The following is a 12,884-nucleotide window of genomic DNA, read 5'->3' as shown; positions in this document are numbered from 1 at the left end:
CTTGGTGAAAAATTCCATCTAGTCTTCATCTTTGAAAATTTCTTGACTGCTTGCCCATCTGTTGTCTCCTTATTTTCTTCACCCTTATGGATCTAATCTTTTGGATTTCCATATTCCCATCTTAGTGGGATTTCAGAAGGAGCAGGCAAAAAGGGTCAATTTACTATGTTTAATTATGAGTCCTTCTACTTCTCTGTGCACAGAAATAAGACATAAATAATGCTAGACAAAGCAGCCTATTGTCAGAAAAAGAACTAAACCACACAACAGCTGCTGAAATTCAAACACACAGTTGACAAATTAAGATGCGGAACCAAAGTTTTTGTAAATTAACTTACGTGTGTGGAGCCTGTCAGATCTCTGGAATGCCTTCTTCCCCAAGCCTAACAAGGGGTTTTCCACTTGAACTGAACATGAATAGCTAGAGTTTGAGTTCTGAGGGCTCCTTGACTGCCCATCAGATGGCTTTCCTTCCCATATTGCTAAGAGAAAAAATATATCAAAGACTGGTGACATTAGGGTTATAGACAGAAATCAATCAATCCAACACAAACTGAAAGGAGTTACATATGAGGCAATGTGACCCTGCAAATGTTTTGAGTCTGCAAATTCAGAATTAAAAAGTAAAATAAAATCCCTTCCTTCCCCCAGCACATTATTTGCTTCTGGTGGTAAATCTCCTTCCTAACAAAATGCAAAGGTCTGCAGAACACCACTTAAATTTGGTAGGCCCATGTAATCAGCTAGCATCAAAATGAACTGTGTAATAAAATACAAACTCTGTATCTAATCTGGTTTCGATGAAAAATAAAACAAATAACAATAACAACAACCAGAATCCAAAGGACTGTGTTTATATCCAATGGAAATTCAAAGGTAGCCAATATTCTTAGGAAAATTTTCTATCTTTAAAGGAGAGACTGATGAAGGTTAGTCTGAGTGTCTTGGCAACATCAGCTCTGTTAATGTCACTGATTATAGAGGCTTCCAAATATTACTAGATTAGAAATCCTGGAAGTCAGGCATTGATTTCATTCTAACATGCAAATATCGCCAATTTATTTTTTCATAACTGCATGACATGATGATTCTGCATAAATTTTCCCATTTATCCTGAATGGATTTATATCAATGATCTTGCAGTAACAGGCTATGTAAATAATCTGAGCAACTTAAAAATAAGTATATGGTATACAAACTGGAAAAATGGTATAAAAAATACTAGAAAAAGAAACTTCCAATGGAAATACACCCAAGTCTGCCTACCAGGTTTGGCAGGTACAGAGTCACTGGCTGCTTTGACAGTCTTGAGAGAAAGAGGCTGGTTGGAGGAGATGGACATGCTTGGCCTGCATTGTTGTTGCTGCTGCTTCTTCTGCTGTTGCTGTTTTAGAGCCTATAAAAAGAAAACTCTATAAGCAACAAAATAATTTTTTAGTAATAACAGTGAACGACTGCTTTTTAAGTGGTGAGGAACATGCTGATCACCCAATTTCTTTGAAAGCTATCAAAGTAAACAAAACCCTAAATGAAACCAATTAAATGCAAGGCCAAAATGATACTTAAGAGTTTGAGTATTTTTTGGCAGTATTACTCCTGTATATAAATGTGAGAATTAGTCACGAACATTTTTAGAACTTAAAAATCACCAGTAATGCAAAGACTTCTCGTAATTGTAGCAGCAGAAAATTAGAGGTTTTCAATCATTTCTGGAAATGAAATTCTAAGCCTTCAACCAAAAAAGAGACTCATTTGCATTAGCTCTATGTATCAATATAAATATTTAGCTTACATATATTTCAGAGGTGATACTTGTGAACAATAGATGTTAAGTAATTACTTGATTCTGATCTCCTGTAAGAGCCAAAGACCAAATCCTCATAATTTACAGCAAAGCAGTAAATAGAAGGGAAGGAAGGTTGGAAAACATAGTATGATTTCTTCTGGCTATTTCAGCATATTTTTATTTCTATAATGTTTCTAGTTTGTAGAATACTCTAAACTATTTGGAATGAATTAGAAGACAGTTAACTAATTATATTTCAGCATATTTTTATTTCTATAATGTTTCTAGTTTGTAGAATACTCTAAACTATTTGGAATGAATTAGAAGACAGTTAACTAATTAAAAAAAATAGAAGACAGTTAACTTCCTAGAGTTTAGTCATGAAAGTATATGAAGGCAACTTTTTAACTCAAGGTTTAAAAAAAAAAAGACACAGAAATTAAGAAAGTAAAGCTACATTTCAGGAAAACTTTGGAAATCTATGACCTTGCTAACTTGCCAGTTTAAGTTTTAACCTTTAGACCATCATGCAAAAAAGTGTGGGTTAACTGGCTACTTGGTTCCCATTACCTCTTCACACTCATCTCAGGCTATGTTACATAGGCAGTGGTGCAAAGACTGATCTTGACCTAAGCTGCCAAAGGGAAAAACTAACTGAGTGAGTCAGGGATCTGGCTGGCTTACATTCACCTTCAACATTTATAAAAGCCAAGGCAGGAGTACAATGTATAAAAAATGTCAGTGTTGTTTAATCACTGATTATAGCTTCTCTCTCATTCTCTGCAATCAGAACAGAAAATATTCATAGGCTTCCTGGGTGGCAGGCAGCCAGTGGGTCTTTCCTAGTCTCTCACAATATCCACATCATTCCAGGTTAATGCAAAATTTAATAGAACCATTTGATCTCATCTATTCCTGCTGTGAACATGTAAATTCAGATACATGATGGAAACAGAGTAACTTACAGCCTAAGAACTGTACTCAGTTTTCTCCTCCCTAAGTAGTTTACAAACTCTGTTCCTATTCTATTTTAAAATGAAAAGAACAACAATAACAAAACCGTCATATTGTGATAAAGGATACCTTATTTTGAAGTAATTTTTCTCACCTAATACTATAAAAAATATACAATGGAGGCAAGGTATTACTTTACATACCAACAACCTAATAAACGTATTTTTCCATACTGGTATTCTTTAAAGAAAATACATTTGACTCTTGGGATTACAGGAGTATAATACAGGAGTAGTAAACATGTCATGCATTTTCTAACAAGGTTTAGGAAAATACATGCCTTTTTCCTGTGGAAAGAAGCATCACATACTTCTTAAAATCTTCTAAAGAATTTATAAAAACAACTGCTATGAGATTATCCAGACAGACAGCAATCAATGCTATCAAATTCCTGAAGCTTTTAATAAAATCACTTTTGTTTTAAATACGTCCTTTAATACTTTAAGATCTACATAATTTTTAAAATTTCAATTATATAGATAATCACGATTACATCTTTACCATTTAATTCAAACATAAAGCTAAACCCTCTTGACCACTCAGTCTTGCCCCCTCATCTTCAGAGATAACTACAGTCAATTTAATTTTCCTTACTGAGCTTTTCTTACACTGATGTATGTCTCTATTAAAAATACATTACCAGTGGTATCACGCTCTAAATGTTGTAATACAACTTAAATTTATTTTTTTAATTATTTATTTATTTATTTATTTATTTATTTATTTATTTATGATAGTCACACAGAGAGAGAGAGAGAGAGAGAGAGGCAGAGACATAGGCAGAGGGAGAAGCAGGCTCCATGCACCGGGAGCCCGATGTGGGATTCGATCCCGGGTCTCCAGGATCGCGCCCTGGGTCAAAGGCAGGCGCCAAACCGCTGCGCCACCCAGGGATCCCCAATACAACTTAAATTTAGTGAATCAACATTATGGTGTGGTGATGCTTCCATGTCTATATATATAAAACAACCACATTACAAACTTTTAATCTTGTATCATTGTCCAGCATATATATACACCATCATTTATGAAGGAATTCCCTAACTGATATATATTTGGTTACTTGCAAGTTTTTGCTATTACAAACATCAATACAAGTATTTTTCTGTGTGTTTGTAATTGGTATGTATATCTGTATTTTTCTAACCTAAGTTCCAAAATGTTCAAATGCTTAGTCATGAGGTATGGGCATTTAAAATTTTAATAAAATTTTAATAGATATCACAAAATTTCTTTCCAAAGTAGCTATATGATAGTTTATATTCCACTACCAGAAGCCATTTTTCTACACACTTGCCAACATCTGATAAAGTTCTTTAGTTTATACGAATCTGAGGATAAAAGAAATCTGTTAATGTTCAGTTAATTAGTAGTGAGTTTATATTTACTGACCATTTGCATTTCAAAAAAAAATGTTCTTTGAAAAGCCATATACATAGCCAATAATATAGACCAATGGCAAGTAGCCCTAGGGAAAGAGATACATTATAAATGAACAACAATGAGGAACAAAAAAAAACATAAAAGAATGCTACTACAACTTTATGCAAATATTTTTAACAGTCAAGTGAAACGGACCATTTTCTAAGAGAAATACATATCCAAAATTAAGAAAAAACATTTTTCCAAAATTAGCTGAAAAAGCAGGAATCAAATGAGACCAGTAACAGATGAAACTGAAATGCTATGAAAACAATTCTATGATTGTTTTCCAAAAATCTAGAAAATTGCAGAGAGCTATCCAACTTTTTTTTTTTAAGATTTTATTTATTTATTCATGAGAGAGACACAGAGAGAGAGAGAGAGAGAGAGACCCAGGCAGAGGGAGAAGCAGGTTCCATGCAGGGAGCCCGACGTGGGATGTGGGACTCGATCTCGGGTCTCCAGGATCACGCCCCAGCTGAAGGTGGCGCTAAACCGCTGAGCCACCCGGGCTGCCCCCAACTTTTTAATGCTAGAATCCTGATTCCAAAATTGTACAAGAATTGTACAAGAAAACAGCAAAATCCAAGCAAAACTCTTAAAAACAGAAAAATCTATCATATTTAAAAACACGTAACAGGGATTTCTGGCAAACATGTTGGTAACAAACATGTAGAGTTTATTGCTGACAGCTAAGCATGCGTTACCCTAGAGTACCTAGCCTTGGAAGTCTGTGTGTTCGTAGATTTAAAGAGAAAAGCTACCTGACCCTCTCAATAAATGCTGAAGAAAACAAACCTGAAAAGTTCAACACCTTTTCACAATTTAAAAACCACAAACAAAAACCTCTTAGCAAATTAGGAACAAATGAAGAGCTTTTAAACCGTGATAAAAAAGACTAGCTACCACAAACCTATATAACACAGAAGTCCATAAATTATTAAATCCAAATTGGAAAACTGCAAGAAATTTTTCCTCAAAATTAGGACCTTATGTCCTTTCAAGAAATTTTCAATGCCTTCCAAAATCACGAATTTTTAACATAGATTAGACTTTTGATAAACACAGATGAGCATAATTACCTGCTTTAGTGCCTTCTTGCTGTGCTTCTGTGATGGAGAAATGACTTTACCTGCTGGAATGGTAGGTGACGGGCAGCCTGACTGGGGAGAGGATGGCTGTGACAGTCTAGACGATACTAGTAGGGGGAAAATGATAATAAAAAATGTGGTTATCAGAGTTGGTATCAAGCACCATTCCTTCCCCAATCATATGCTGCTACCTGTATTAAGAACTGTGACCAAACACTTTTGGGAAGGATCTTCTTTTTGGAGTTCTACTGCAAACAGCCTCCCTTTTCAGTTTATTTCCTCAGAAAGCTCTAGTGAAGGATGATAGGATGGGGAAGGGATGTGTGTTAGTATTCATTACTTTTCATTCTGTGATTTTTCAATAGATTGATTGAAGCAGGAAGCAGAATATAAACCATGAGTCATCAAATTAGATAAAACTCAAAGGAGATTCTAGAGCTTGTTGGACAGTATGTATGTTCTTAAGGTAGATCTAATGACAACATGATATTGTAAAAGAGCCCAGGACTGACTGAATGGGTCCCAGTTTTCCTTATCTTTAAAATGAAAGTAATAAGGCCATTCCACTTCAAAAACTCTACTGTAGCTTTAATTCTTATATTCCTTCAGCTCTTAAATCAATAGTTTCAGGCCTGCCAATGTGAGAGGGTGCATTAGGATTTCTCCAATAGAAGCAACGTACACTTGCATAGGGCGTAACCCCTCTCTACTTCATCACAACTTGTTTTATACCTCATCAGAGCTTAGCCAAAGCTAAGATGTAAATGAGGGTTTTCTCTTCAGAAGCCTATACCCTATTTTTTTATATACCTATTATAATAAAACAGCAACTAGATTTTTATGTTCTGTAAAGTTCAGTAGTGAATTACTCATGATAAAAGATAACCAAAATATGCTGATTCAGACCCCTTAATAATAGAAATAATAAAAAATAATAATCACTACTGCTAGGGATGACTCTGGAAGAGTACATGCTTACTAACACCTTCTCTTTTCCATCGTAACTGGACTAAAAAGGCCTGGACAGCAAAATGGCATTTCATGGTATGGCTAAAGAGCTTGAAGATACCACATAAAGTATGCTGGTAGGGAGCTATACTTGACATAAAAATGCAGAAGCATCATAGTTCATGGGAATACACAAGTTTGGGAAAACAGTTTTTCAACAGATTCTTGTAAGTCCTAAGAAAGGAATACACAGTAGATAACATTTAAAGAGGACAACAGCAGACAAGAGTAAGATGATGACTGATCATACTTGGCATACCCAGCTTTTAACTCCAATCCTTATGATAAGGTTTATATATGGGAAAGAACTGACATGTGGTAAGCATGAAATTAAAAAAAAAAAAAAGTTTGTTGTGATTTACCATACAAACATAAAAGTTGGATAATTTCGGAGATAAGTGAGCAACAGAAAGAAACCACATCCTCAGTCTACTTACGCTGACCAATTTTTAAAAAATGACAGCTTTACAGAGATATGATTTATATAATATACAATTTACCTGAAGTGTAAAAATTTTAATAGCTTTGGTTAAAAGTTGTAAAACCATCACCAGAATCAATTTTCACCACCCGTCAAAAAGTCCTGTACTGGCTGGCTATCACCTCTCTTTCCCCTAACTATGGCCCTAGTGCTATGCAATTACTAATCTACTTTCTGCATCTGCCTATTCTAGACCTTTCACATAAATGGAATCATACAATATGTGCTCTTTCGTGACTGGCTTTTTTCACTGATCATGTTTTGAAGCTCGATCCATACTGAAGCATGTATCAATACTTCTTATCATCGAATAACAGGCCATTTCATGCATACACTGCATTTTGTTTATTCGTTAACTGATGGACATTTGGGTTGCTTCCCCTTTTGGTCATTCTGAACAATGATATGTACGTCATTCATTAGCATGATTTTGTATTGAGACATATATTTTCAATTCTCCTGGGTTCAGATCTTAAAGTGGAAGTTCTGGGTCTTATATCAACTCTATATTTAACTTTTTGAGGAACCGTCAAAATGTCTTCCAAACTGGCTATACCATTTTTACAAAAGTACAGGAATGTGTGAGGGTTCTAATTCTTGTCAACAACTGTTAATGCCTGTCTTTTTTTTGACCAATGTTTTTAAAGGGACATAAAATAAATAGACTATTAACAAACATTTGTTCATTTTCTTTTTAATGGTTTGCAGAAATCTGAAAATACACATTTCCTAACCCTCAAGCACTGCCTGACAATAAACAGAAAACAAACAAAATAATTCCATTAGACTATATAAGAATTCCATTTTGCAGCCTGAAAAAGAGACAATAAAGCTATCTGTAATTGCGAGGGCAAACTATTTGGACTGTTCCCCCTTAAGGCAAAAGCCCTTTCTATCAAAGGAAACATAAACATATCTCAAAGCCAGCTGATATAAATCATGAAAATTTCAGGACCCACCAGTAGGGACTATCTCCCAGAATTGACTAAATACAGGTCTCACCTTCTATGAAACTTAAACTTTGTCCTAACTTTTAAATATTAAAGGCTTAAACATATGGGGAGAAACTTCTCTCTCATAATTACTTTTAGTGGCTACAATCTCTTCAGACACATTTTTATTAGTAAGAGCAAACAAAAGTAACTATCTTGTATGCATCTAACAGCATGCTAGGATCATTTTTACAGCATTTCAAGTGGGTACAAGTCCTCTTTCTATTCCCATCCAAACTCCTCCAATTCTACCCTCAGAAATAATTAGATAATATGTTTGGGTTGGCACCTTACTGACATTTTTTCTATACACACGAGGAAATACAAAAATGTTTTATAAAGGACATATATTTATTTTTTTAAGGATTTACTTATCTGAGACAGAGAAAGAGAGAGAAGTACAAGCAGGGCTCAATCCAAGGACATATATTTATACATAAATTTCAAATATATACATTTTTCTGTATATTGTAATATTATCTAAATTTTACGTATCAGGAAATATAATTAGTTTGCCAGAGGACTCAGACAGTAAGAGGCACAGCCAAGATCCAAACTCAGTATATTTTCAGAATGAGTAGGTACTTGTTGGCTGAATGGTGGCCACCAAAAAGTTATGTCCTAATCCCCAGAATCTGTGCATGTTACATTATTTGGAAAGAGTCTTGGCAGATGTAATTAAGTTAAGGCTCTTGAGATGAGATCTTCTTGGATTATCTCAGTGTCCTAAATCCAGTGACACAGAGGACAGAAAGAAAAGAAGGTGAGGTGAAGACAGGCAGAGATTGCAGTGATATGGCCACAAGGCAACTCAGTCAGCAACCAGAAGCTAAAGAATACAAGAAACAGAGTTCTCCCCTAGAGCCTCTGTAGGAGTATATCCCTGCTGACACCCTGATTTGACTTCTGGCCTCCAGAATATGAGGAAATAAATTTTTGTTGTTTTAAGGCACCTCGTTTGCCGTAATTTGTTATAGCAGTTTCAAAAAACTAATAGTATGTAAAACTGATTTTAAACTGTCACTATGAACCTATAGATGTTTATGTATTTGAAATGTTTATATCAAAAACAATCATCACAAATTTGGCACTCAAACTGGGTCCCCCTCTTGGGTTGGTGGGAGAGCTTTCAAGTCGTAAACCATCTCTGGGACATGGCCTCAGCAGTATCTAGCTGCTTCCTCTCTACCTGCCACAGAGTCTCAGGCAACCTTGCATATTTTTTTGCCCAAGTTGGATCAGCCACTTCTCCAAGAACCCTGGAATCTTTTAATCGGAAATGTTATTAAAAACCATGTGCTGCACGGTACGGGGTGCTCACTGTTATGAGGTTATCACTGGTTCTAGGACTTTTCAATAATTAGAACAAGAAAGGTCCCTTTTTTTATAAAGAGAAAAATAAGTTCATGCATAGATGCCAAATTTGAATTTAAGATGACAGGACTGTCACTTAACTTTTCTGATTCTATAATTCTATCACTTCTCTTCTCCCCTGATAATCCTGCTTCCTAATAACATTACTGTAATTATTAATTTGCTTTCTACTATAGATCTAATTTCAAAGAAACTATACCTATATAATTCCTGAAAATGAGACTACTAAATGTAGTTTAAGGATTTCTTGGTGTCTGGTCTCCTATAACTAAGATATATCCCTAGAAACTTATGTCATTATGCCACAAATTTGACATACACTCGAGTTTGCTTTGTTTTGTTATTTCTAGAAAGTATATTTTAAAAACTTGTTTTAATTATGTAAAGTGATAAAACAACTTACTTCCATATGAGTCTAGCTCCCTCCATTGTTGAGACCCCTTTATTACTTCTCTCCCCGTTTAAGAAATCATTTATATTAATTTGCATCCTTCCATTGTTTTTTTACCTATATTTTTGTTTTGGTGAAACATAGTACAGACATTTTAATACTTGTACTCATTTCTTTTTTTTTTTTTTAAAGATTTTATTTATTTATTCATGAGAGACACAGAGAGGCAGACACATAGGTAAAGAGAGAAGCAGGCTCCCTCTAGGGAGCCTGATACGGGACTCAATCCCAGGACTCCGGAACAAAGACACAAGCCAAAGGCAGACACTCAACCACTGAGCCATCCAGGCATTCATTTTACTCATTTAAGTAAAAAATCAACCACCATAAGTTGTCCAGAATATTGATTTTTTTTTAACTTAGTATGTCCTGGGGAACATTCTAGAACAGAATACAGAGATCTTCCACATTCCTTTTAATAGATGCACAGAACTCCACTGAGCAGATGTACTATAATCTCTCAACCAGACTGATGAGTATGTTGTTTCTTTCTGGTCTTTTGCTCTTATTACTACAAGGTTTAACCAGTGGTTCTTAAAATCACATGAGACACTATTATATACTAACCAAAGTCTAAAATTTTAAAGACTGACAATTAGTGAGCATAAGAAATAGCTGGAACTCTCATACATTATTGGTGGGAGTATAAATTGGTACAAGCAGTCTGGAAAACTGTCTGGTAGTATACACTACAGTTAATTTTGCTCCCAAGTACATACCCAGAAAAAAATGAGTACAAAAACAAAAAACAAAAAAGCCCAGACATAAAAAAATTCACAATAGGCAAAAACAAAACAAAACAAAACAAAACAAAAAACAACTAGAAATAGCCTAATGTTCATCAATCCAAAAATGGATAAGTAGGGATCCCTGGGTGGCGCAGCGGTTTGGCGCCTGCCTTTGGCCTAGGGCGCGATCCTGGAGACCCGGGATCAAATCCCACATTGGGCTCCCGGTGCATGGAGCCTGCTTCTCCCTCTGCCTGTGTCTCTGCCTCTCTCTCTCTATGTGACTATTATAACTAAATAAAAATTTTTTAAAAAAAATGGATAAGTAAAGGTACTAGGGAATAGTTATAGAATACTATACAATTTCAAGAATCTGATGAACATACACAAAAATATGGATGAAGACTTATAAAATTATTCAAGGAAAAAAAAACATGATTTAAGTTTAAAAAGTTTCTGGTTCTGTTCCAGACATGTCTTATCTATACTATCAGAAATTATTACAGTGGTTACTTTGAGGCAATGGTTATTACCAGAAGGGAGCACAGAGAGGGCTCCTGGGATACTGACAATATTTTGTTCTTCGTTGTTTTTTTTTTTTTATTTTTTTTCGTTGTTTTTTTTTTATATATATTTTTAAGCTTTTTTATTTTATTTTTCTTCCTTATTCATGAGAGACACAGAAAGAGAGGCAGAGGGAGGAGGAGTAGGCTCCATACAAGAAGCCCAATGTGGGACTCGGTCCCGGGAATCTGGGATCACACCCTGAGCCAAAGGCAGATGCTCAACTGCTGAGCCACCCAGGCACCCCAATGTTTTGTTCTTTGATCTGAATGCTGGTTCATGATGCTGTTCCATTTGTGAAAATTCCACAAGCTGTATACTTACAATATGTATACATTTTTCCTGAACATATAACTTAATCAAAATTTTAAACAGACAAAACTGATCTATGTTGACAGAAGAAGGGACCACCATCTACTTCTGAGGAAGGATGGGCAGTGACCGAGAAGCTGGCATAATGTCTCTGCAGTGCTAGCTAGTAATCATTCATTACGGTTCACTGTTTACTCAAGAAGGTGGAGTTATTTTCTAATCTCAATTCAAAAAAGGGGGAGACATGATCATTTTATGTTTTTCGTTCTTTAAAGCAGAATGAAAGACTTTTCCTCCTTTCTTTTTTTTTTTTTCCTCCTTTCTTATTAAAGAAACACAGCATTCCCAGCAGTTTATGAGACTGACAAATCATCTAAACCATTGCTATTCAAATATAGTCCAAAGCCTGGCCTGCTATTAGATAAATACAAAAGTGAGAGCAATTATTTAGATATTTTCATAGAAACTGACACTGCTGGGCCATTTTTATTGTATTTTATGTGTCAGTCCACAATGAATAGAAGAGGGGAGAGAATAGTCCTTTGTGATGAAAAGTTTAAGAATAAACCAGCTAGCTGAGGAGGGGAAGATGTAGGGTAGGGGGTGTGTGGGAAGGGCATGGGAATAGTGCCCACAGAAATACATACAAAGTAAGGAACTAAGATTTACCAGGGCTACATTTTAAAAAAGATAAAGATATGAAGAATAGGACATTGAAAAATGAATATTAAGGCTGTATTTTAACTTCATCAAGCCCATTTATAATCCTTTTTTAAAAAGATTGATTGATTGATTAAAAAAATAATAAAATAAAATAAAAGATTGATTGATTGATTGATGACACAGGGAGAGAGGCAGAGACCAAACAGAGAGGCTCCCTCTGGGGCGCCTGATGTTGGTCTTGATCCCAAGACCTGGGGTCATGACCTGAGCCAAAGGCAGACCCTTAACTGCTGAGCCACCCAGGTGCCCTATAATCTTTTTTTTAAAACAAATTATGTTTATTTCTTGGTAGGTAGTATGTGTGCTGCAAGAAATTTCGGTTTACAAATTCATGTGCAATACACATTATACTTCTTTGTTCACAAATCAACACAAAGCAGTGGGAAATCAAACCTTTGTTATGATTTTTTTTTGCCTTCCCTCCATTGAATGTTTCCTGGGTTTCATAGACTACTGATTAGTGCTGGCACCCACACAGTGTTGACCCACAAAATCCCACAAGGACTAAGACATTGTTTATAATCCTATCTTACGAATCGGCACTTTGAGAAAAATAATCTCTCACACTTATGTACCATTGGTTTTACTTTTTACTTCAAATAAAACCAATTAATGTCACCAATTAATCTAATCCTGTATTAAGGAAATCTATTACCCAAAACAAATGATTTTTAAAGTGAAATGGAAATGAATTCTTTTAACCTATATACTAGTGATTAGAAATTAATTGAACTACCATAAACACAGAGGTTGCTTTTGGGCAACAGACTTGAGCAATGGACTGTAGAACAAGGCAAAAGACCTGGGGGTGGGGGACTGGCTGAATAGACTGGCCCATCAGAGGACCCACCTCAAAATATCTATATGCCCTAACTGACCAATTGGCTACTTACAACCAGGCATAGTTACCCAAAAGAGGGAAGATTCCATACATCCCT

The 12,884-nt window shown here is 35.4% G+C and overlaps 1 protein-coding gene across 1 annotated transcript in view; it reads right to left on the bottom strand.

Annotated features, from left to right (window-relative positions):
* Window positions 1-12,884, bottom strand: part of ASXL2 (ASXL transcriptional regulator 2) — a 131,482-nt gene that overhangs the window by 28,229 nt on the left and 90,369 nt on the right. Inside the window, exons 5-7 of the mRNA XM_072767480.1 lie at window positions 5,305-5,420; window positions 1,267-1,396; window positions 339-482 (exon numbers count right to left, since the gene is read on the bottom strand). Coding sequence (XP_072623581.1) covers window positions 339-482; window positions 1,267-1,396; window positions 5,305-5,420 — 390 coding nt within the window. The remainder of the gene's footprint in view (window positions 1-338; window positions 483-1,266; window positions 1,397-5,304; window positions 5,421-12,884) is intronic.

Source organism: Vulpes vulpes, chromosome 8 (assembly GCF_048418805.1).
Source record: "Vulpes vulpes isolate BD-2025 chromosome 8, VulVul3, whole genome shotgun sequence".
Taxonomy (NCBI): Eukaryota; Metazoa; Chordata; class Mammalia; order Carnivora; family Canidae; genus Vulpes; species Vulpes vulpes.
The sequence above is the reverse complement of the archived record's forward strand: the minus strand, read 5'-3'. Positions and strand labels throughout refer to the sequence as shown.